Source organism: Oryx dammah, unplaced genomic scaffold (assembly GCF_014754425.2).
Source record: "Oryx dammah isolate SB20612 unplaced genomic scaffold, SCBI_Odam_1.1 HiC_scaffold_3, whole genome shotgun sequence".
Classification (NCBI taxonomy): Eukaryota; Metazoa; Chordata; class Mammalia; order Artiodactyla; family Bovidae; genus Oryx; species Oryx dammah.
Genome location: NW_024070187.1, coordinates 84226076 through 84253148, shown reverse-complemented (window position 1 = coordinate 84253148; position 27073 = coordinate 84226076). Strand labels below are relative to the sequence as shown.

General features: G+C 36.9%; 1 protein-coding gene across 2 annotated transcripts in view; it reads left to right on the top strand.

Moving 5' to 3' along the window:
• Nucleotides 1-10423: 10423 nt before the first annotated feature.
• LOC120862205 (UDP-glucuronosyltransferase 2A1) overlaps nt 10424-27073 on the top strand; it is a 54880-nt gene continuing 38230 nt past the window's right edge. The window contains exons 1-2 of one of the 2 annotated variants that reach the window (XM_040238328.1): nt 10424-10454; nt 14807-15576. In XM_040238328.1, the coding sequence (XP_040094262.1) occupies nt 14861-15576 (716 nt within the window). In that variant the 5' untranslated portion in view covers nt 10424-10454; nt 14807-14860. Of the gene's footprint in view, nt 10455-14806; nt 15579-27073 lie in introns of both variants that reach the window. The other variant, XM_040238327.1, reaches the window with a different exon arrangement.

Below are 27073 nucleotides of genomic sequence, written 5' to 3'. Positions count from 1 at the left end.
CTCTGTGTACCTAGTCCAGTGATTTTTCAGACTTTAGTATGCATAAGAAACATCTAGAGAACAAAGGACAATGACACTTTGGAATTTCTTTGGATTTTTTTTTAAGTAATTGTTTCTAAATCTAAATTTCTCTTACAAACTGCTTTATGTATAGGTTGCACCTCTAACTAATGACAAGGGACTAGAGAAAAAACTACAGAAGATTTGGACATGATTTTCTCGGTATTATTTTGTAGCCAAAATGTAGTGGAATAAAAAATATGTAGCTGTTGGAAATGAGATGTAATTCCAGCTTTCAGTTGTCAGGAAATTCTCAACTACTCTTGAAAGTAGATAGTCATCAGTTAGATCTCTTAAACTATAACTTGCTTAGAAAATAATATGCTGTGACTTTCTTTCTCTGACCCAGCTTGTTTTAATTGTTTTTAAAAATTTCATAAACTGTAGGCTTCACATAGCTTAGGCAATATATTACAAGATTCATTTAATGTCTCTTATAGTAATAAATAACACCTTTGATGCGTGGGTCACTATAGCGACTGTCTTTCATGTTGTTTTTCTGGAACATGGAATCAGTCTTGCCCAATTCGACTTGGTTGAGACCACTGACAATTCATTTGGGCCCATGTGAGTGTCTGATGATCTTTTGACATTAAAGGGCCAGAAACTCCACCCGAGAACATGCTAATCCCATCATTTTCTGATCAAATCTCCAGTGAAGAAGCATGTAACTCAGATAAGTGTGTGCAGAGCAGCTATTACCTTAACTTTTTCCTGCCTCCAGTCACCTTCTCCTGCACCTCCAAACACCATGCCTCTCTGTCCCATAAAAATCCTGAGAGTCTAGCCTTGGAGGAGGCTCATTTGAGATTTGCTCTACCATCTTCTTGAATGACAGCCTCAAGAATAAAGTCATTTTTCTGCTGCGTACTTCTGTGTCTGAGCATTTGGCTTGCTGGATGTTGCACAAACAAACCTGGTTCAGTAACAATCTGATGTTTTCTTCACTTACCAAATAAAGGTCTCAGAACTTTTGTATGGATTTAACAACAAACTCGTGTGATGTGAATATGGATGTGAGAGTTGGACGATAAAGAAAGCTGAGCGCCGAAGAACGGATGCTTTTGAACTGTGGTGTTGGAAAAGACTCTTGAGAGTCCCTTGGACTCCAAGGAGATCCAACCAGTCCATTCTAAAGGAGATCAGTCCTGGGTGTTCTTTGGAAGGAATGATGCTGAAGCTGAAATTCCAATACTTTGGCTACCTGATACAAAGAACTGACTCATTGGAAAAGACCCTGACGCTAGGAAAGAGTGAAGGCAGGAAGAGAAGGGGATGACAGAGAATGAGATGGTTGAATGGCATCATTGACTCTATAGATGAGTTTGAGTAAGCTCTGATAATTGGTGATGGACAGGAAAGCCTGGCATGCTGCAGTCCATGGGGTCGCAAAGAGTCAGACACAACTAAGAAACTGAAATGAGCTGAACAACTAACTTTTTACAAAAGCACGATCAAAACTATAGTATACAAATATACATTATTAGAAAGATATGAATGTTAAGTTAAAGCCAATTCTCATGTATGGCTTCTTTTTCAAGTAGTTGGCAATGGCAAGCCACTCCATGGAGAGGCCTGGTAGGCTGCAGCCCATGGGGTCGCTAGGAATCGGAAACGACTGAGCAACTTCACTTTCACTTTTCACTTTCACACATTAGAGAAGGAAATGGCAACCCACTCCAGTGTTCTTGCCTGGAGAATCCCAGAGACGGGGAAGCCTGGTGGGCTGCCGTCTATGGGGTCACACAGTCGGACACTACTGAAGCGACTTAGCAGCAGCAGCAGTATCTGACTTTAGGATATGCTGCCCCCAAGTGTATCATAGCTTATAACACATGATAAGTACAGATTACTAGGTTTTTCATCATTTTGTTGATGGAGTAAAAATTCAGTTCAGTTCTTCAGTCGCTCAGTCGTGTCCAACTCTTTGCGACCCCATGAATCGCAGCACGCCAGGCCTCCCTGTCCATCACCAACTCACAGAGTTCACTCAAACTCGCGTCCATCGAGTCGGTGATGCCATCCAGCCATCTCATCCTCTGTCGTCCCCTTTTCGTTCTGCCCCCAATCCCTCCCAGCATCAGAGTCTTTTCGAATGAGTCAGCTCTTCGCATGAGGTGGCCAAAATACTAGAGTTTCAGCTTTAGCATCATTCCTTCCAAAGAACACCCAGGACTGATCTCCTTTAGAATAGACTGGTTGGATCTCCTTGCAGTCCAAGGGACTCTCAAGAGTCTTCTCCAGCACCACAGTTCAAAAGCATTGATTCTTCAGCACTCAGCTTTCTTCACAGTCCAACTTTTACATCCATACATGACCACTGGAAAAACCATAGCCTTGACTATACAGACATTTGTTGGCAAAGTAATGTCTCTGCTTTTGAATATGCTATCTAGATTGGTCGTAACTTTCCTTCCAAGGAGTAAGCATCTTTTAATTTCATGGCTGCAATCACCATCTGCAGTGATTTTGGACCCCCAAAATACGAAGTCTGACACTGTTTCTACTGTTTCCCCATTTATTTGCCTTGAAGGGATGGGACCAGAACCATGATCTTAGTTTTCTGAATGTTGAGCTTTAAGCCAACTTTTTCAATCTCCTCTTTTTAGTTCTACAGTCTTTTTAGTTCCTCGTCACTTTCTGCCATAAGGGTGGTGTCATCTGCATATCTGAGGTTATTGATATTTCTCCTGGTAATCTTGATTCCAGCTTGTGCGTCTTCCAGTCCAGTGTTTCCCATGATGTACTCTGCATATAAGTTAAATAAGCAGGGTGACAATATACAGCCTTGATGTATTCCTTTTCCTATTTGGAACCAGTCTGTTGTTCCATGTCCAGTTCTAACTGTTGCTTCCTGACCTGCATATAGGTTTCACAAGAGGCAGGTCAGGTGGTCTGGTATTCCCATCTCTTTCAGAATTTTCCAGAGTTTATTGTGATCCACACAGTCAAAGGCTTTGGCATAGTCAATAAAGCAGAAATAGATGTTTTTCTGGAACTCTCTTGCTTTTTCCATGATCCAGAGGATGTTGGCAATTTGATCTCTGGTTCCTCTGCCTTTTCTAAAACCAGCTGGAACATCTGGAATTTCACTGTTCACATAGTGTTGAAGCCTGGCTTGGAGAATTTTGAGCATTACCTTACTAGCATGTGAGATGAGCGCAAAAATTAAGTTCACCTAGATGTAATTGTGCCTTTCCTGGTGCCTGAAATGGTGAAGAAGCCGCCTGCAATGCAGGAGAGTCAGGTTTGATCCCTGGGTTGGAAAGATCTCCTGAAGAAGGGAATGGCAACCCACTCCAGTATTCTGGCCTAGAAAACTCCATGGATGGAGGAGCCTGAGGGCTACAGTGCATGGGGTCACAAAGAGTCAGACACGACTGAGCGACTTCACTTCACTTCATGTTATATTCACAATTCTAGAAGAAAAGATACTATTTCACATGTAAGAAAACTAACATAAAACAACAGACTGGTTCAAAAAACTGGGAAAGGAGTATGTTGAGGCTGTATATTGTCAATACTTATTTGACTTATATGTAGGGTACATTACGTGAAATGCCAAGCTGGGATGAAACACAAGCTGGAATCAAAATTTCCTGAGAAATGTTAAGTCTAGATATGCAGATGATTCTACTCTAATGGTAGAAAGGGAAGAGGAACTAAAGAGCCTCTTAATGAAAGTGAAAGAAGAGAGTGAAAAAGCTGGCTTAAGAGTAACTATTCAGAAAACTAAGATCATGGCATATGGTCCCATCACTTCATGGCAAATAGAATGGGAAAAAGTGGAAACAGTGACAGATTTTATTTTGGGGGCTCCAAAATCACTGTGGACAGTAACTGCAGCCATCAAATTAAAACATTCTTGCTCCTTGGAAGGAAAGCTATGACAAACCTAGATAGCATATTAAAAAGCAGAGACATCACTGCTGAAAAAGGACCATCTAGTCAAAGCTATAGTTTTTCCAGTAGTCACATATGGATGTGAAGGTTGGACCACTAAGGCTGAGTGCCAAAGAATTGATGCTTTTGAATTTTGAGGCCAGAGAAGACTCTCAGGAGTCCCTTGGACTACAAGGAGATCAAATCAGTCAATTTTAAAGGAAATCAACCCTGAATGTTCACTGGAAGGACTGATGTTGAAGCTGAAACTCCCATACTCTGGCCACCTGATGCAAAGAGCTGACTTATTGGAAAAGATCCTGTTCCTGGGAAAGTTTAAGGACAGGAGGAGGAGAGGGCAACAGAAGATGAAATGGTTGGACTCAATGGGAATGAGTTTGAGCAAATTCTGAAAGACAGTGAAGGACAGAGATGCCTACTGAGTTGCAGTCCATGCGATCACAGAGTCAGACATGACTTGGAGAGTAAACAATGAACAACAAGAATACTAAAGTTCACATGTTAAGGCCTCATCCAAGGATATGTGTGTGTGTGTGTGTGTGTGTTGCAAGGGAGGGGTAGTAAAGGTAAAATTACAGCATTTATAAGCCAACTACAACACATTTTTAAATTAAAGACAATATTCTCTCTTCATACTGAACAGCTACATAGATAGAGAAATGGGCCTAGAAAGAAATGTGTGTGTATGCCTGTGCATGCCCTACCAGGGGTGTGCATTGAATTTAAATTTGATGAGAGTGTTACAGTTCCTTTTAAAAGATATTTGAGTCATAAAAATCAATAGAGCTAGGAACTCTAATTAATCAATTTTATGGGAGATTCCACTATAAAAGCAGTAAAATAATGCTCAAAATTCTCCAAGGTAGGCTTCAGCAGTATGTGAACTGTGAACTTCCAGATGTTCAAGCTGGTTTTAGAAAAGGCAGAGGACCCAGAGATCAAATTGCCAACATCCACTGGATCATCGAAAAAGCAAGAGAGTTCCATAGAAACATCTATTTCTGCTTTATTGACTATGCCAAAGCCTTTGACTATGTGGATCACAATAAACTGTGGAAAATTCTGAAAGAGATGGGAACACCAGACCACCTGACCTGCCTCTTGAGAAACCTGTAAGATCAGGAAGCAACAGTTAGAACTGGAGGTGGAACAACAGACTTGTTCCGAATAAGAAAAGGAGTACGTCAAGGCTGTATACTGTCACCCTGCTTATTTAATTTATATGCAGAGCACATCATTAGAAATGCTGGGCTGGAAGAAGCACAAGCTGGAATCAAGATTACCAGGAGAAATATCAATAACCTCAGATACGGAGATGACACCACCCTTATGGCAGAAACTGAAGAAGAACTAAAGAGCCTGTTGATGAAAGTGAAAGAGGAGATTGAAAAAGTTGGCTTAAAGCTCAACACTCAGAAACCTAAGATCATGGTTCTGGTCCCATCATTTCATGGCAAATAAATGGGGAAACAGTGGAAACAGTGTCAGACTTCATATTTTTTGGCTTCAAAATCACTGCAGATGGTGATCACAGCCATGAAATTAAAAGACGCTTACTCCTTAGAAGGAAAGTTATGACCAACCTAGATAGCATATTAAAAAGCAGAGACATTACTTGACAAACAAAGGTCTGTCTAGTCAAGGCGATGGTTTTTCCAGTAGTCATGTATGGATGTGAGAGTTGGACTATAAAGAAAGCTGATCACTGAAGAACTGATGTTTTTGAACTGTGGTGTTGGAGAAGAGTCTTGAGAGTCCCTTGGACTGCAAGGAGATCCAAACAGTCTATCCTAAATGAAATCAGTCCTGAATATTCATTGGAAGGACTGATGCTGAAGTTAAAACTCCAATACTTTGACCACCTGATGAGAAGAACTGACTCATTTGAAAAGACCCTGGGAAGATGCTGGGAAAAATTGAAAGCAGGAGGAGCAGGGGATGACAGAGGATTTATTGGTTGGATGGCATCACTGACTCTATGGACATGAGTTTGAGCAAGCTTCAGGAGTTGGTGATGGACAGGGAAGCCTGGCGTGCTGTAGTCCATGGGGTTGCAAAGAGTCGGACACAGCTGAAAGACTGAACTGAACCGAACCCCTTTAGGAGAATATTTTAAATCACTTGTTCTTTGAATATTTGATATAAGTTTCCCAGGAATCCATCTAGTCTGGACCTGGAGTGTTTTTTTGAAATTTACTTAGAAATTGATTCAATTTTTTATATGGATACAGGGACAAATAGATTTGCTATTCAGTTTTGGTAACATTTTTCCATTTCTTATTTAACTTTATTATTTAACTTATAAATGTTTAAAATTAATCACTATTTTAACATTTCTCATGCAGAGAAAGTTATCCTGTGGTACTTTAATTCCATTTACCCCCTCATGACTTTATATGCTCTTATTATCAAAATTTTTATTTCCTTCTCTTTTATGCTTTTTTAAATTTCAGGAGTTTTTGCTGTTGTATTTAATTAATGGAGAGATTTAAAACACATTAACCCTTCTTTGCTCTCTCTATAAAATAGATGATCTACACAAGATTAATTCTCTTGGCTCTTTAGCCTTTGGTTTTAAAATTACTTGCATGGGTTATATAATTTTCTGTGTATATATATAATTAGAAGAATTTTCTTTTAATACTTTATAGATGTCACTCCACTGTTTTCTAACTTGTATGGTTTATAATGAGAAGTCTGTTCTTATTTTTTAATTTGTTTCCTTGTTATTAATGTGCTTTTAAAATTTTCCATCTGTTTTTAAGAGTTTCTCTTTTTCACTGATATTCAACATATTGATTATAACATGCTAGAGGGAATTTTGTTTGTTTTTTCTTCATCTTTTATTTTTTAATTTAACCAGCTTCTTAGATCTATATGTATGTGGAATTCATTACATTTGGAAATAGTTTAGCTATTATGTCTCTCAGTACTTGATTCTACCTATAGTCCTTCCATCAAGGACTCTAATTACACATTTGGTAGGCTGCTTGTTCATTTTCTTTTTCTTTTTAAGGGGAAGGTTGGTTAATTTTCTCTGTTTCATTTTGTGTAGCTTCTATTACTGTATCTTCAAGTTCATCAGTTTCTTTTCCTATGCTATTCCTTGCTTTCTGTTAATCTTATCAATATATTGTTACTATTAGATGATAGTCTTCATATTTGGAAGTTTGATATGGATCTCTTTCTTATTTCTCTCATGTACTTATGCTTCTTCTATCGTTTGATGATAAGCTATTTGTGATAGCTTTCTAAGTCCTTGTCAACTAATTTTATTCTCCGTGTCATTACTGTGACTCTATGAATGAGATATATACCTTGTTAAAAATCAGATATTTGTAGTTTTTTTAAATGTCTCTTAACTTTTTATTGTGAGTTTACCTTGGTGAGTGCGGAGATTTTTGTACTCTTTTAAATATTTGGGGGTTTTGTTCTCTTAGATATAAATTTTGAATTTGATATATTAGACATTTGCTATTAAATTGATTTCCTGGAGAAGGAAATGGCAACCCACTCTGGTATTGTCCTGGGAAAACTTGTGGACAGAGGAGCCTAGTGGGCTACAATCCACGGGGTCACAAAAGTGTCAGACACTACTTAGTGACTAAACAACAGTAAAACATCTATTGCTTATTTAATATCACGTTTTCCAATACACTGCTTCACTCTTTCTCCAGGGCTGTCATTTCTTAGAATTATATAATATAGGACAAAACAAGGGTGTTTTTAAAAATAGGATATATAGCTGAGGAAACATGTTTTTAATGTCACAAAAGGGAGGAAATCAAATATATTATTCTGGCAGATATATATGCTTACATTTACGGATGCTATCTGAAGGGAATAGAAAAGCAAAACAGGTGGTTCATTATATGAAAACAGTGAATTAAAGAAAGAATTTTGTCTGCTGAGTTTCAATCTTTTCTATACTTTATATTTTAAATCCATGATTTCAATTTTCCATTGACTATTTTTTATTATTCCACTCTCCAAATCTCAAGCAATATTAATTAATTCTATTAAATGGGCAACAATCTCTTTTTATTCAATATTTAGTACTTATGTACTCAGAGTCAGAGTCTGAAAATGGAAAGGAAAGGAGACTCAGAATTTGAAGAAGATGTAAAATGCAAGTCAAAACTAAAATGAAGTATCACCTCACACCTGTTACAATGGCTACAATAAAAAAATTTTACAAGCTAATAATAACAAATGATAATGAGTGTTGACAAGGCTGTGGAGAAAAGGGATCTCTTGTACACCATTGCTATTAGTGCAAAATGTTGCAGCAGCTATGGAAAATAGTATGGAGAATCCTCAAAAATTAAAAACAGAGCAATCTTGTGATTCAGCAACATCACTCCTAGGTATATATCCCAAAGAATTAAAATTAGAATATCAAAGAAATATTTGTACTCCCATGTTTATTGCAAGAGTATTCAGAACAGTCAAAATATGGAAGCAACCCAAGTATTTATCAACTGATGAATGGATAAATATAATGTAGTATATACATACAAAATTTCCTCATAAATTAAGCTGCTGGCTTATGAGTCATATTAAAAAATATTAATTAATTTCTCTTTTACTAAACATATTGTTTGTAAGTCAGAATTGAGTTTCACATTTCATCAAGTGCTTTTTTTTTTGTAGAGAGACAATTATATAAATTTCTCCTTAGCTCTAGTACCAGATACATAATATTAATGTGTTCCCTTTCAGTGCATCTTTTCAGCTACAAACCCAACTTAACTGTAATGTATTTTTTCAGTGTTTTTACAATATATTGCTAATATATTAAAATGTTTTTATTAACAATTCACATTTCCATTATTTGTCAACAACAGATAGATGTCATCTCATTCTGGCAATAAAAACAATACTTATTGTTGCACTCAAAATTCACAAGGCATAAAAAAGACAAATATTTTTGTTTCTTGTTTTTTGAAAATTACCCTTTAATCACATTATGATTAAGCACTTAGTCACTTTCTGTAGTCAGATGACCTACATTCAAATCCTGGCTCTGTTATTACATCTCTGAATGATAGTGATCAAAAAACACACTTTCCTATGCCTTGAAATTTTTATCTGAAAACAGATAATAACATTACCTTCATCAAAAGATTGTAAGAATTAAATGAGTTAAGGTATGTAAAGTACTTAGAATGACACATGGCATACTGGAAATGCTCAATAAATGTTAAATTATTTGCATCAAATCTAATAAAAGTATATTTTATAAAAAAGACTGGTTGTAACTTGATTAAAAAATGGGAAGAAGAACTGAATAGACATATTTCCAAAGTGGAAATGCAGATGGCCAACAGGCACATGAAAATATACTCAACGTCATTAATTTTAAAGAAATGCAAATCCAAATCACAATGAGATATTAATTACCTTACACCTGAAAGAAGGCTATCCGCAAAAAGAACACAAATAACAAATGTTGACAAGGAAGGAGGTGAAAGGAAACCCTTGTACACTGCTGGTGGGAATGTAAATTGATACAGCAACTAGAGAAAGTAATATGGAGGTTTCTCAAAATACTAAAAATAAAATTACTGTATAAACCAACAATTCTACTCCTAGGCATATATCCCCCCAAAAACCAAAAATACTGATTTCAAAAGATATGCACACTCCAAAGTTCATAGCAGCGTTATTTAAAATTGCCAAGATGTGAAATCAATCTAAGTGTCTAGCTCAGATGAATGAATAAAGAAGATGTGACCTATACAGGCAATGGCATAGTGTTTGGGCATACAAAATGGAGAAGAAAATAGCAACTCACTCCAGTATTCACGCTTGGAGAATCCTATTGACAGAGGAGCCTGGCAGGATACACATCATGGGGTCATAAAGCATCAGACAGGACTGAAATGACTTAGCACACAGGCACAAAAAAATGAAGTTTTGCAATTTGCAGCAACATACATGAAGTTGGAGGACATTATGTCAAGTGAAATAAGTCAGAGAGAGAAAGACAAATACTGTATGCTATCCTTTATATGTGGAATCTAAAATATACAACAAACTTGTGAATGAAACAAAAAAGAAGCAGACTCACAGATATAGAAAACAAGCTAGTGGTTAGCAGCAGCAAGAGAAAAGGAGGAGAGCGGCAATAGGGATCGAAGAGAAAAAAAAAAAAAATGAAAAAACAAAACAAAAACAAATAGTTTCCAGGGAACCAAGGAAAGAATACACATTTAACAAAAGGCTAATCTGCTTTGGTGATGGACAGGGCGGCCTGGCGTGCTGCAATTCATGGGGTCACAAAGAGTCAGACAAGACTGAGCGACTGAACTGAACTGAACTGAATCTGCTTTATAATGTAATGGGTGGGGAATGCAAAGAGTAAAATGATCTGTATAATCTTTTCTCCACTTAAGATCATAGTTCTCATATTTATGGTTACCCAACTAACATTTATCTATTCAACTTCTTCCTAATCAAATGAGTGGTTTTAACGTTGGAAACTTCAGGTAAGAAAATTTTTAAATCTTACAATAAGCAGTACAGATAGCACCCCACTCCAGGACTCCCCCAGGATGGGGGAGCCTGGTGGGCTGCCATCTATGGGGTCACACAGAGTCGGATATGACTGAAGTGACTTAGCAGTATCAGCAGCAAGCAATGCATAATGTATACATGGCCTTTGTATTTTCCTCTAAAAAGTATCAGTCATTAGAAGGTTGATAGTTAATTTCTGGTTTGTTTTATTACTTCCCTTGAACAAATTTTCAGGTTTTTTTGAAATAACTTGAGAGTTCCTCCCTACCTTGACTTCAGTGTTACACTTCACAATAACTTTTTAGATATTGGGGGAATTGTACGATACAGCGCAATTTGTAAGTTTTATCTAAGTGTGAGTTCAAGTGCCTTTTTAGAGCTTCAATCCAAAGTGAAGAGTTTATTTCTTCCTCATTAGCCAACACAAAAGGAACAAATAAGATTTATATTAATGTACGTTGAAGCAAAGGTGATTCTCACAAATGGCTACTTTGTTCTTTAAGGTAAAACATGAATAAAGATTAAGATGTCATCCTTGGTGGGTATTTTATTTTTTTAATATTGTGCAGTGATTTTTTTTATATCAGAAAATATACTCATATCTCAAATAAATCTCAAATGAGGTAAAAGTGGTTAGTACTCAGTCGTGTCTGACTCTTTGTGACCCCATGGACTGTGGCCCTCCAGGTTCCTCTGTCCATGGGATTCTCCAGTCAAGAATACTGGAGTGGTTAGTCAGTCTTCCCGACCCAGAAATCAAACCCGAATCTACAGCTTTGCAGGCAAATTCTTTACTATTTGAGGCATGAGGAAAGCCCACACAAACTTCAAATAAATATGCAAAGTCAAATTTATTTATTAAAAAAGAAAATTTAAAGTTTCTTTAAGAAAATCCTGTTGTGTAAAAAATAAGCAATTTTGGTATTGTAAATACTATGCTTACTTCCTTTATGTGATTAGGTAAAGCACAGATTTTATCATCATCATTTATGGGGGCATCAGAGGGTGAGATGGCTGGACGGCATCACTGATGCAATGGATGTGAACTTGGGCAAACTCTGGGAGTTGGTGAGGGAAAGGCATGGTGCAGTGCGTGGAGTAGCAAAGAGTTGGACACTACTGGGTGACTGAAAAGCAACATGATAAAAATACTTGCATATACTAACCTTTGTTTACATTTGTTAGCTGTTTCTTTGAATTTAATTGATTTGACAAATATATTAATCATATTTTAGCTCTATTTGCTCAAAAATTTTCTGGAAAGAGTCCATTAGCTTTTCAATGCTCTTTAGGTCAGAATAATTAAAATCACATTTTTAGATCTTCACATTGGGAAAAAAAATATTTTTACAACCTCTTTAAATTTCTATGATTAATATAATTTCTTCACTTATTTTGTATTAGCTCAAAAACAGGAACAAATCTAAAATTTAACCTCAATAGTTTGACAAATTTCTTTATGCTTGTCACATTATTTAAAGTCAGAAAGTTTATGACATGAGCAGTTTCTTTCATGTACATTACTTATCACTAATGTCCAGATACTTTTAACTCCAAGATGAGAGTCATATATCTCATCTCTCATAAGACTTTCCTATCTGTATCATCCCATCTGAAAACAGTCTCTACTCTGTATAGCGCTGAAATATTTATTTGATGACCTGCATTGTTTCATCTGAAGATACTCAGCATTTTCCCTAATTAAGAAAAGGAATTCAAAGAGAAAGCTAATAGACTTTAAACATTTTCTCTCCAGGCACTACGCTTGCTGCTTAGTCAGCATCATTTTATTTATTTCAATATGTATTTATCTTATACATTGTATTTATAATTGCACAATTTATAGTATCTATTTTATAGTTCATTTATTATATAGTAAAAATATTTTATTATCTATTTTATTGTATGATTTTACAACACAAAAGCATCTTAAGTTTCTTTTAATTTTCATTTTCTAGATAAAAAATCTAAGTCTCATAAATACTAAATACTGTTATGCTGAGATTTTCTGGCCTCTGTGTGTGTGTGTGTGTGTGTGTGGTGTGTGTGCTCAGTGATGTCTCATTCTTCGGGACCCGGTGGACTACAGTCTGCCAGGCTTCTCTGTCCATGGAAGTTTTCCAGGCAGGCATACTGAAATGGGTTGCCATTTCCTCCTCTGGGTGATCTCCCCGACCCAGGGATCAAACCCAAGTCTCTTGCATCCCCTGCATTGGCAATGGCTTCTTTACCACTAGCACCCCATGGGAAACCCTGTTTTTGGCCTAACTGATTCTAAAATTGAATTTTTTTTAATATATCATGTGGACTTTAATATGGGCTTCCCAGGTGGCAGTAGTGGTAAAGAACCTGCCTGCCAATGGAGGAGACATAAAAGACGTGGATTCAGTCCCTGGGTCAGGAAGATCCCCTGGAGGAGGGCATGGCAACCCACTCCAGTATTCTTGCCTGGAAAATTCGTGGCCAGAGGAGCCTGGTGGGCTACAGCCTATAGAGTAACATAGAGTCAGACAAGACTGAGGCGACAGCATACATGTACAACTTTAAGATGCTACAGCATTTATGTACACAATTTTTTCATGTTCCTCTGAGAGACTGTAAGATGAATGTAAGACTGTAAGTATCTCTTCAATTCATCTTTTGCCTAGTAGCGAGTTCTATGCCTAATAGGTACCTAATAAACACATATAACCTCAAGAAAGACAATATTTTAGTTATCTAAAACTGGATCTGATTCCCTGCTAGTGAATAAAATGAACAAAATAGCAGCACATTGTGACCAGTTGTTCATCCTAATGGATCAACTATTTTAGAGTCTCCAGGCAAGTGACCATGGACCAGGGGGACTCCAGCAGCCAGATATTTTGTACATACCATAAAATCCTACTGCACAGAATCTTGAACTGAAATCCATCCCATGAACTGTCTTATCACTCTGCTAAGCTTTGAATGCTGCTGCTGCCGCTAAGTTGCTTCAGTTGTGTCCGACTCTGTGTGACCCCATAGACGGCAGCCCACCAGGCTCCCCCATCCCTGGGATTCTCCAGGCAAGAACACTGGAATGGGTTGCCATTTCCTTCTCCAATGCATGAAAGTAAAAAAGTGAAAGTGAAGTCGCTCAGTCGTGTTCGACTCTTAGCAACCTCATGGACTGCAGCCTACCAGGCTCCTCTGTCCATGGGATTTTCCAGGCAAGAGTACTGGAGTGGGGTGCCATTGCCTTCTCCTAAGCTTTGAATAACATTTTGTAAAATGTAGCAACTGTTTTAATAAAGCAGTTGCTGTTTCACTACAGATTATCTTTGGTGATGTGGAGCTCAGAAGTGACATCACTAAAAAATATAGGATTTTAAATTTTGATAGATTTATTAAAACAAAATGAGTCACCTCTACTTATTCATAAACATATACATATGCACAGTTTTCATAGAGATCTTTTACTGGGATGACTTGATTCTGCATTATTCTTTGTGAGTTACACAAATTTATATTGCACATTTTATTAATATACTGTCAGCATGTTTGTATATATTACTTGTAAGTAGTTTTTTTAGTAATTTTTTGTCAATGATTCATTAACATAAAATATTTTCCTAAGCATATTATTAAAGTACCAATTAACATTACAGTCACTTATATTTGTTTGTACTTTCCATTTTGTAAGTATTCCTTGCAATAATTTTATCTATTAATGGGGCTTTCCTTCTGACTCAAATGGTAAAGAATCTGTCTACCATGCAAGAGACCTAAGTTTGATCCCTGTGTCAGGAGGAACCCCTGGAGAAGGAAATGGCAACCCACTGAAGTATTCTTGCCTGGAGAGTTCCATGGACAAGCCTGGAAGACTATAGTCCATGGGGTTGCAAAGAGCCAGACACGACTGAGTGACTAACATTATCTATTCGTAATTAAAAACTTCTTAACAAGCTTAATTGTTGCTAGTGACATTATAAAATATATATTAAATATTAGCAAATCTATAGCATTAGCAACTCTACATTTTTTAGTAAGTTCTAGCTCTATCTGGAGTTTTGGTACCTAGGACTGAGTGGAGAATTGAAATACACAGTAGCTTTAAGCAGCCTAATAATAATAATTTAACAATTATAAGATGCAAAGGAACGGTTGAAGGATCAAGTTCAAGAAAAGCGTAAGAGAGCAAGATTCATAACCAAAGCTAAAGCACCAGGCTGAGAAATAACACAATTAATCTGTAATTGTCATAAGATTATGATTATAGAGTTACCATAAGTAATGTCATTTTTATAGAGAAGTTTTGAATAAAAAATGAGAAATAATTTGTCTTTCCTTTTTGTTTAAAAAGCAGAGAAATTCATTTGTGTCACACTTCATTGAATCTTCTACATCAAGCAACAGCATGTTGAACAAGATCATTCTACTCTTGTCTCTTCAGATAAGTCTCCTAGGAACCACTTTCGGTGGGAATGTTCTGATTTGGCCAATGGAAGGTAGTCATTGGCTAAATGTTAAGATAATCATAGATGAACTGATTAAAAAAGGGCATAATGTGACTGTCCTAGTGGCTTCTGGTGCACTTTTCATCACACCAACCACCAATCCATCTCTGATATTTGAAATATATGAGGTACCCTTTGGCAAAGAAAGAATAGAAGGAGTGATCGAGGACTTTGTTTTGACCTGGATGGAACATAGACCATCTCCTTTAACCATCTGGAGATTCTATCAAGAGATGGCCAAAGTCATCAAGGACTTCCACATGGTGTCCAGAGAAATCTGTGACGGTGTTCTCAAAAACAAAAAGCTAATGGAAAAGCTGAAGAAAAGCAAATTTGAGGTCTTGGTATCAGATCCAGTCTTTCCTTGTGGTGATATAATAGCTTTAAAATTGGGAATACCATTTATCTACTCCTTGAGGTTTTCTCCAGCCTCAACAGTGGAAAAACACTGTGGGAAGGTACCATACCCTCCTTCCTATGTTCCTGCTATTTTATCAGAACTCACCGACCAGATGTCTTTCACTGACAGAATAAGAAATTTCATTTCCTACCATCTACAGGACTACATGTTTAATACTCTGTGGAAATCGTGGGATTCCTACTATAGTAAAGCTTTGGGTATGTTACATTTTTATTATTTTTAACAAACAGAGCTTTGTATCACTTCTTCTCTGTTTCCCTATGGCTATTCTTCTTCAACCCTACGTATTGATTACTATCTATTACTATCATTTGCTATCAAAAATGAAGATAAAAGACACTATGTTTTGGAACTACAATGTGCTGTTTTCTAATTTTATGGACTTGAAGATACCAAATAAGTTCTTTTATGGATAACATTTTGTGACAAATACCAAAGTTTAAAAATAGGGCTAAATTCTCATTTAGATATTGTATTGAAAACAGAAACTGCCTAGAAACTCTAGTGGGATGTGGAAAAACCTGGAAGAAATTAAGCTTTCTACAAGCCCATTACCAGTATAAACATTTGTATGTGTGTTTTTAAAAATATTATATGTTTATGAAAATGTTTGATTGTTGCACATAGACTTCCTATTGTGTACTAGACACCCTCTAAACAGAAAGGTTATAACAAGGACTGAGGTCAAGTTCCTGGCTTCAAGGATTTCACAGTCAAGCAGCGAAACCAGACATAAAAATAAATATTTACAGTATAAATGATGTGAGTAATGGAGATATATATAAAGGACAGAGATCATATTAGATTGGCCAAAGAAATTTCTTCAGGTTCTCTAATGTCTTATGGCAAAAATATAAAGGAGACAGGTGGTATGTGTCAAGAGAGTGGTATTTTAAAAACAGAGAAGGCAATAGCAGCCCACTCCAGTACTCTTGTCTGGAGAGTCCCATGGATGGAGGAGCCTGGTGGGTTGCTAAGAGTCAGACACGACTGAGCAACTTCACTTTCACTTTTCACTTCATGCATTGGAGAAGGAAATAGCAACCCACTCCAGCATTCTTGCCTGGAGAATCCCAGGGACAGAGGAACCTGCTGGGCTGCCGTCCATGGGGTCGCACAGAGTCGAACACGACTGACGCGACTTAGCAGCAGCAGCAGTAGCATACTCACCATACTGTGTGTTATATCCTCAGGACTTATCTAAATATTTAATCTGGAAATTTGCACCCTCTGATCTCCTTCACCCATTTCATCTACCCTCTACTCTCATCTCTGGCAGCTACTAGTATGTTCTACTGTATCTATGAGCTAAGGTTTTATTTGCTTTAGGATATAAACATAAAAAGATTTTATGGTATCTGTCTTTTTCTGTCTGACATTTCACTTAGCACAATGTCCTCAAGGTCCAAGGTCCATCCATGTTATCATTTGGGATTTCCTCCTTTGCTTTGCCTAAATAATATACCAGTGTGTGTGTGTGTGTGTGGGGGGGGGTGTGTGTGTGGGTGTGTTGGTGTGTGTGTAGCCAAGACATGAAAACAACATCAATGAATAATTAAAAATGTGATATCACATGTAGCTATTGTAGATGATGCTGCAATTAACATGGGCCATAGATATTTTTTGAAGTTAGAAATAGAGGAAAACAATAGAATGGGAAAGACTAGAGATCTCTTCAAGAATATTAGAGACACCAAGAGAACATTTCATGCAAAGATGGCCTCAATAAAGGACAGAAATGGTATGGACCTAATGGAAGCAGAAGATATTAAGAAGAGGTGGCAAGACATTAAGAAGAACTGTACAAAAAAGATCTTCATGACCCAGATAATCACAACAGTATGGTCATTCACCTAGAGACAGACATCCTGGAATGTGAAGTCAAGTGGGCCCTAGGAAGCATCACTATGAACAACGCTGGTGGAGGTGATGGAATTCCAGTTGAGCTATTTCAAATCTTGAAAGATGATGCTGTGAAAGTGCTGCACTCAATATGCCAGCAAATTTGGAAAACTCAGCAGTGGCCACAGGACTGGAAAAGGTCAGTTTTCATTCCAATCCCAAAGAAAGGCAATGCCAAAGAATGCTCAAACTACCACACAATTGCACTCATCTCACACACTAGTAAAGTAATGCTCAAAATTCTCCAAGCCAGGCTTCAGCAGTACGTGAACCGTGAACTTCCAGATGTTCAAGCTGGTTTTAGAAAAGGCAGAGGAACCAGAGATCAAATTGCCAACATCCACTGGATCATAGAAAAAGCCAGAGAGTTCCAGAAAGACATCTATTTCTGCTTTATTGACTATGCCAAAGCCTTTGACTGTGTGGATCACAATAAACTGTGGAAAATTCTGAAAGAGATGGGAATACCAGACCCCTTGACCTGTCTCTTGAGAAACCTGCATGCAGGTCAGGAAGCTATAGTTAGAACTGGACATAGAACAACAGACTGGTTCCAAATCGGGAAAGGCGTACATCAAGGCTGCATATTGTCACCCTGCTTATTTAAATTATATGCAGAGTACATCATCAGAAATGCTGGGCTGGAAGAAACACAAGCTGCAATCAAGATTGCCAGGAGAAATATCAATAACCTCAGATATGCAGATGACACCACCCTTATGGCAGAAAGTGAAGAAGAACTAAAGAGCCTCTTGATGAAAGTGAAAGTGGAGAGTGAAAAAGTTGGCTTAAAGCTCAACATTCAGAAAACTAAGATCATGACATCTGGTCCTGTCATTTCAGGGCAAATAGATGGGAAACAGTGGAAGCAGTGGCTGACTTTATTTTTGGGGCTCCAAAATCACTGCAGGTAGTGATTGCAGCTGTGAAATTAAAAGACGCTTACTCCTTGGAAGGAAAGTTATGACCAACCCAGATAGCATATTCAAAAGCAGAGACACTGACATTACTTTGTCAGCAAAGGTCCGTCTAGTCAAGGCTATGGTTTTTCCAGTGGTCATATATGGATGTGAGAGTTGGACTATAAAGAAAGCTGAGCATTAAAGAATTGATGCTTTTGAACTGTGGTGCTGGAGAAGACTCTTGAGAATCCCTTGGACTGCAAAGAGATCCAACCGGTCCATCCTAAAGGAGATCAGTCCTGGGTGTTCATTGGAAGTACTGATTTTGAAGCTGAAACTCCAAAACTTTGGCCACCTGATACAAACAGCTGACCCATTTGAAAAAACCCTGATGCTGGGAAAATTGAGGGCAGGAGGAGAAGAGGACGACAGAGGATGAGACGGTTGGATGGCATCACTGACTCAGTGGACATGAGTTTGGGTGAACTCCAAGAGTTGGTGATGGACAGGGAGGCCTGGCGTGCTGCGGTTCATGCAGTTGCAAAGAGCTGGACACAACTTAGTGACTGAACTGAACTGTCTTCATTTCCTTCGATCAATATGCAGAAGTGGAATTTTTGTATCAATTGTAGCACTATCTTCAGTTGTTTGAGGAGCTTCTGTACTGTTTTCTATAGTGTGAGCTGTGCCAATTTATGTTCCTACCAACATTGCACAAGGGTTCCCTTACTTCACATTCTCACCTACATTTTTTTTAAACTTTTTTGATAACAATCATCCTAAGAAGTGTAAGGTAATAGCTCATCATGGTTTTGATTTTCATTTTCTTGATGATTAGTGCTTTTGAACATTTTTTCATGTTTCTGTTGGCCATCTGTATGTCTTTGGGAAAATGTCAGTTCAGGTCCTCTGAGCATTTTCAGTTACATTGTGTGTATTTTTGTAACTAAGTTGCATAAATTTTTATATACTTTGGATATTAGCCCCTTGTCGGATATATGATTTACAAACATTTTCTCCCATTTGATAGGTTGCCTTTTAATGTTGTTGGAACTTTACTTTTTTTGTGTAGAAGCTTTCTAGTTTGATGTAGTCCTACATGTTTATTTTTGCTTTTATTGCCTCTGCATTTGGTAAAAAAATCCAGAAAAGCATCCCCAAGATCTATACCAAGGAGATTAGTGCCTATGTTTTCCTCCAGGAGTTCTGTGGTTTCAGTTCAAACTATAAAAGCCTTTAATCCATTTTGAGTTAGTTTTTGTACATGATGTATGATAGGAATCCAATTTCATTCTTTTACATGTGGCTGTGCAGTTTTTCCAACACCATTTATTGAAGAGACTGTCCTCTCCACTGTATATTCTTGGCTCCTTTGCTATAACTTAATTGACTACGTATGAGTGGGTTTATGGGTGAGAAGTATCAAGAGGGATGTCAGTTATAATTGGTTCATCATTTCTTTTGGGTATGTTAAACAGTTGTCCACAAATTGAAAAGAAGACAGATATTTCTCTCTAAATAAATCTACCCATTCTAATGTTTAGAGAGAATAAGTACAGCTACTGTGGTGATCATGAACTACCCAATGAAGATAAATAGATCGTCAACATCCTAGGGCTAAAACGGGACCTTAAAATTTAAGGAAGAGGATAAAGGAACGGCAATTTCATGAGGCAACAAAGCTGTAAAGATGTTTGAAAACTCTTTAACCCCTCATGCATGTAGTAAACCAACAGTGAAATCTGAACGTGTGCAGCATCTCAGTTAGTGAACTACAGGAATGCACTTCTAGAGCTCCTTGGTCATGATACATGTCTGCATTCTCATCTCATCATTTATGTTTTTTATCAACTACTCATTGTCAAGCTTGGGATAATAATGATCAGGATTATGAGGTTCTTTGTGTTGGTAAAATTATCCCTTGTAAACCTTCCCCATGCTAGCAATCTCAAAATCACATTTCATTATATTGTGTTTGTAAGTTAATACTGGTAATAAAACCACACTATTTTCCTTGTATTAAGACCTTAGAATAATCTTTCTTAACAAATTTATTCATGGGAATGTAATGAAGATTTCTGAAAAGGTTTTTACCCTCTAATTTTGATAATATCATGTTTCTAATCAAATTATACTTTTCCGACTTAGAATGACTATTTAAAGTTCGTTTTACTAAAACACAATATTCTTAAGTCTGGGGACTTGAACAGTCATGTTCCAAAGGTCAGGTAAGAAAGAAAAGTACTGATACGACAAAGTAATTTATTTTTGTGTGGACTTTGTACATGCAGAATGATAAATGAGGATTGTGAACAGAACTCATGTATAAAGAACTTATTTCCAACTTGTAATTTGAATTTATCTTTTACTTTAGCTTGAGTGCTCTAATCAAAATCATTGCGAAAAATACATATCCACTCAGGTCTCAAATTTTCACATCTGGGTAAATAAATGGAGGAGTAAATAAATGGAGTAAAAAAATGTAAGATTATTTTCGGCAGTGGAATGCTGTAAGAACCTCAGAATGAGTCCTTAATCTCTTCTAATTGCTAGAAATTGGATATTATGTGGTAATTACCTCTTTTATTTCAGACATTGGATATTTGGTTCAAACTCATGAATATCATTATAGTAATACCATGGAATATTTGTTGATCTCTTCTGTCTCACTGTACAGTGTGATGAGTGCTTCACATTTAATAGATATCTTAATCTTTAATGAACTTTTGAAGAAAAATCTACAATTACAAATGAGAATATTGAAGCTTAGAAATAGTGAACATGTTAAAATTAAATCATATATCCCTTAGGTTGAGAAAATTTTCAAACAGGTTTTTCTAACACCAAAGCATTTAGAAGGATTTTTCTTTCCTTTAAAATAAATTATCAATCTTTCAGATTCTTTTAAGATGAAACTTTCTTGGGTACTGTTCTTCCTTTCAATGTATTTAGTTTTGAAATCTATTCTATTTCTCTCCTAGTTTAATTTGCTAGATGGAGTTTAATTTGGCCGTAGTATCATGAAGCAGCTTGCTATTCCTTTAGGCATAGGTCTCCAAGTGACTCCATTTGCAAGGGGCAATCTGCCTGAGGATAGCTTTCTGGTCCTAAGAAAGCTCCACATTAACTGAAAGTAAGGAATAGCTCTTGCAGATTTCAGATATATTTGTTTAAAGTTGACCTAGGTAAAGTTTATTTTTGTTTATATTAACAACTGAAAAGCTACCACAAAAACTGGGGAAACATTTAGGGAAATAATAATGTAGCTTTTTTAATTCAGTAAAAATGCTTACTATAATCCATAAATATTACCTATAACTAACAACAGTTTTACTCTGTGGCCACTATAAAAGCAAACAGTTTTTTTCTGTGATCTTTATATACTAGATTTATATAAATAAACAATGTATTTTTATAGATGAATACTTAGGTGGGTAACCTTTAAAAACTAATGCCATCTATAATAACAATAGACAGTCATGCAAATATATTAAGTTCAATAGAAAACACAGTAGACCTTCAAAAAAAAGTGTGACCATAGTACTCAGATCTTCACATGAACAAGGGACTCACTAAGCATAGGTAATTAATGTAAAATAAAGTGCTAGAAATGAGACAAATCTGAGTGTGTAATATCGGTATAGTGATTGATTTCCAGTAGTCATTTCAAGGTAGAAAAAAAAAAGGGAATTCGAGTCTTTTCCCTGAAGAGTAGTATGTTTTGATTTGGATTTTTATTTCTGTTTTTCTCTTCTTAGTCTTTCCTTTGCTTCCCTCTCTCCTTCCTTCCTTCTTCTAGTTTAAATTTCAGTTGACCTTGATTACTTTGAAGTTTTCAAATCACCACTAGTAACATTCCCTTTTCCACAGTTACCCATAAGCCAGATGATAACCATAGGTGTGATATCCAAGATGGAATTTGTTGCGGGACTTCCACAATTCCCAGGAAGAACTTTCACTGTGTTTTGCTCCCACTCAATGTAAGGGAATGAGGGTTATAATCTTTATGGGTATAATAATCTTGAGCTTTATATCTTTGTATTTCTTCAATCATTTTTGAAACTTGGAACGGAATACTGTTAGTGTTAGATCATGTGTGAGGCGCCTGGACACAGCATAACTCGCACTTGTGGAGAAATTTGTAGGTGTTTGGGAACATCTGCATTAAAGCTCAGGTGCCCCAGGCAGCCATTGTCTGAGGAGTAGAGAGAGGAGCTAAGCCTCGTTGATGAGATCTGGTTAAATTCATCACTTTAAAATCAGATTCTCTTCTTACAGCCGGAATATAGCTAACATTTATTAAGCACAAATGCTATTCTTATTCTGAATAATCTACATGCATTTCTTAACTCAGGGCTTCCCAGGTGGCTCAGTGGTAAAGAATCCACCTATTAATGCAGGAGATACAGATTTAATCCCTGGGTAAGGAAGATCCCCTGGAGCAGGAAACAGCAACTCACTCTAGTATTCTTGCTTGGAGAATTCCATGGGCAGAGGAGCCTGGTGTGCTACAGTTCATGGAGTCTCAAAAGCGTTGGACATGGCTTAGTGACTAAACAACAATTGCTTCACTCAGTACTCATAACTACAGAAAATAGGCACTTTCATTTCCCCTTATTTTGTAATGACCCTGAGTAACTTGCCTGAGGTTATAAGCAAGGAAGTGGTGAAGTATTTAATGCCAAACCCAACCTGGCATTTCTTTATAGAGAGCTTTAAAAGAGGTTTATACAGGGTACAACAAAAGGAAAAAAAGAAAGTGCACATAAGTTTAAAATGTCAAGTGAATTAACTAAATGCTAACCAAACAGTTCAAATATAATTGAAGCACTGATGAAAGGCCAAAAACTCTGAAGTTATTGAAGAGATGATTACTCCTATTCCTAAAACAGTGTTAGGACTGGTTTGCAGACTTCTGCGGCTGATGGAGCCACCTCCAAATCTGAGTGACAATGAGAAATAAGTCAGCACAATTAAGTCCTAGCATCCAGAGCAACGTTCAGGGAGCACACAGGAAGGGGAAACTATCAAGCCAGGGCATTTTTGGGAAAAAATGTTGTAAGAAAAACTCCTGTATAAAAATGTTGTCTTAGAGATTTTCAATTCAAACTAATTGCATATTTTAAGATACTTTGATTTAGTTTTATTGGGCTTCCCTGGCGGCTCAGTGGTAAAAAAAAATCTCCCTGCCAATGCAGGAGACACCGGTTCGATACATGGGTCAGGAAGAGCCCCTAGAGGAGGAATGGCACTCCAGTATCTCTTGCCTGAAAAATTCCATGGACAGAGGCGCCCAGTGGGCTCCAGTCCATGGGGTCACCAAAGAGTCAGACATTACTTAGTGACTAAACAAACAAACAATTTAGTCTTATATAGATGACTAACATTCTCCAGCAAGTGTTATATACACACTCTTATTAAATCATATTCTGAGAACTTTATTACTACTGAAAACTTTATTAGTACTGAGAGTCCTTTTTTTCAAAATAGAGAATGAACAGGAGCAATTGATTCTGAAGGGGGACAAAACCTGCCAGCCCCAAAAGTGTCTCTTTGGCTTGAAGATTATCTGGGGCTGAATGTTTTTAATAAGAGACAAAGACTCAGGAAGTCTTTTTTTTTTTTTTAACCTCCCGGTTAACAGCTTAAGATAATTTAGATAAGGTACTCAGTCCCAGAAGAGCCCTTCCACCAGAGAGATCTACAGAGAACATGGGCTGCTGTGGTAGGGAACTCACCAGGGCCTGGGGACCAAAATCCACTCTGTTCCATTGTTGCTATGGCATAGCAAACATTCCTTTACAAAATATTTGATTTTTCATCTCCATGTGAATTTCCTTCCTTCCCTTTAAAACCCCAAGCCCCTGCCTCCTTCTCTCAGGTGGCATGAAAGTGGAAGTGAAAGTTAGTCACTCAGTCCTGTTGGACTCTTTGTGTCCACAAGGACTGTAGCCCACCAGGGTCCTCTGTCCATGCGATTATCCAGGCAAGAGTACTGGAGTGGGTTGCCATTTCCTTCTCCAGGGGATCCTCCTGACCCAGGGATTGAACCTGGGTCTCCTACATTGCAGGCAAATTCTTTGCTGTCTGAGCCATTAGGTGCCATGCTAGCCTCAATTATCTAGCTTGTTCTTGGACCTCTTAGTAGTCTTATGGAGACCCTGCTGCTGCTGCTGCTGCTAAATCGCTTCAGTCGTGTCTGACTCTGTGCGACCCCATAGACGGCAGCCTACCAGGCTCCCCCGTCTCTGGGATTCTCCAGGCAAGAACACTGGAATGGGTTGCCATTTCCTTCTCCAATGCATGAAAGTGAAAATTGAAAGTGAAGTCACTCAGCCACGTCCGACTCTTAGCGACCCCATGGACTGCAGCCTACCAGGCTCCTCCATCCATATGATATTCCAGGCAAGAGTACCGGAGTGGGGTGCCATATATGCCCTTAAATTTGGTTTTTCCCCTGTTTATCTGTCTCATGTTGATTTAATTCTTAGATGAGTCAGAAGAACCTAGAAAAGGTAAAGGGAAATTGTTTTTCCTCCCCTAAAATTCAAAGTACAATAACAGTATTGTAATTGGTACAAATGTTCTATGACTGATCTTGTTTCAGTTGTGGTACTTATATTTCACAGGCATATACTTTTAAAATTATTTCCTGAGCTCATTAGCTACATTTAAGATGCCATTATCAAATATTCACAATTGTGAAATACAGCGTTTTCTAATTTTTACTATTATAAAATGTACCTCAACTATTTCATTTAAAAAGTAGAATATAGAAGAAAAAACATTGGATGGAAAACCAAAATACTTATGTATTTCCAGCATTATGACTTTCAGATTATTGAAACCTCTCTTGACCTGTTTTCTTACATACAAATTGATGGAGTTGGGCCAACTGGACGTATGCTGTCTCCAGAATGACAATTCCACAATGCTATTATTGAAACCTTATTCAGAAGAGCTATTAGTGAACTAATAAAACAAACAAATGTGTTATTGTTTTAAGTTACAAAACTTTAATTTTTCATGAAATTATGCACATTTGGCTTGTTATTTTTTCACTGATGGAAATTTAAATCAGCTTATACTTAATCAGCATATGTCCCCAAACACAATTTATTTTTTAATCTCTTCATAATTTTTGAATTTGCAAATTATGAATAATTTAGACTATAAGAAATTATAGAATAAAAAAACAGACACCTCTATTGATTATAATGAGATTATTTCAACAGTCAAGAATAATTTAATATCTATCTATCTATAAATATATATCAGTTACTAATCAATTTTGTTACCTCTTATTGTCTTTATTAAAATAGATAATTATATTATTGTCCTGAAGAGATCACTTAACAGTGGAAAGCTGACTCCATGAGCTCTTGAATTTTCTTTTTTTTTATTTAGGGTAATTTAGGGCTGTCTACTTCCATTTGATTTTGGGTATATTTTGATAAGTGTTGTCATAGTTATTGACAGTAATCTCTAATTAATTATTATACTATACTTACATGGACTTTGATAATTGGACAAATCTCAGTATTTTACATATAAACTTTCAGTTTATAATTTTTATATGCTCAGTATTTAATATATGAACTTTTAGTTATTCTTTATATGTGCTTTGTCTCCTTTCTATAAGAAGATCATGATAGCAATAGATTTCTTTATGAAGATATTTCAAATTCTCTCTAACGATTACTCATACTCTTCTTTTGCTATTTTTCTTCAAAATCTAATTAATTTTAAAATTGTTGCCACTATAATAAAACTGGGGCTAGCTCTTGAAAGGACACACAGTCCATGGGGTCACTAAGAGTCATACATGACTGAATGGCTTCACTTTGACTTTTCACTTTCATGCATTGGAGAAGGAAATGGCAACCCACTCCAGTGTTCTTGCCTGGAGAATCCCAGGGATGGGGGAGCCTGGTGGGCTGCCGTCTATGGGGTCTCACAGAGTTGGACACGACTGAAGTGACTTAGCAGATTATGAAGATAAAATTAAGCAATTAATTTCCATTCTCATTTCCCATTCTTGTTTCTTTTAATCACTTTATTTGCTCTTATTTTCTCTTTTTAATGGCAGCCTTTAAATATTTTAACTTTTAAAACAGCAATGTTGTATATTAATAGTTGACCTTGTTTGATTTGGTATTCACAAAGAACCTCAACTAACAGATATCATGACATCCATGTCTAGCCAGTAATTCTGTGGCTAGCCCACTGATTTACTGGTCAGTCTTTCAGCAAATTTATTAGACGGCCAGCATTTCTAAACTCTTGCTCTGAGCCAAGCAGTTTGCAAAGCAGCTTTGCAGATATTATTGCTAATGTAATATAGCAAATTAGCATCATCTCTCAAGCTGAGAGGATCTTGGTAATTCACCGGGGTCACAGACTTTATTAAAGGACAGTTTCTGAATGTGGGACTGATGAAGTCTAGTGTCCACCTAAGTTAAGCTACTAAACAGCTCTGAATAAAAAGTGTGTGATTCCTTAGGATGCTGGTCCTTATCTCCTTGATTGTGTGTAAATGCATCATAGGCAAGAAAATAAAAATTTCCCTGTAACAAGGAGACAGTGATTAATTTGCTTTATTACAGAAGAAAAGTTCTCTATCAAATATGTAGTAACTTATTACTCAATTAATCTAAAAATTTCTTGAGGTGTTTTAGCAAACCTCCTCTAAGTGAATCTTGTTTTTAATTTTTTGCTAAATATGAGCCATGAGGAAATGATAATAATGCCCATCACTGGGCATTGCCAAAGTTCCTAAAACTTACAAAGATGAGGCATGACATTGTAAGAAGTCAGAAATGAGTTAAACAATTATCATGATTATCATCCCAGTTGTATTATTCTGTCAAATATGCTTTGGATTATGC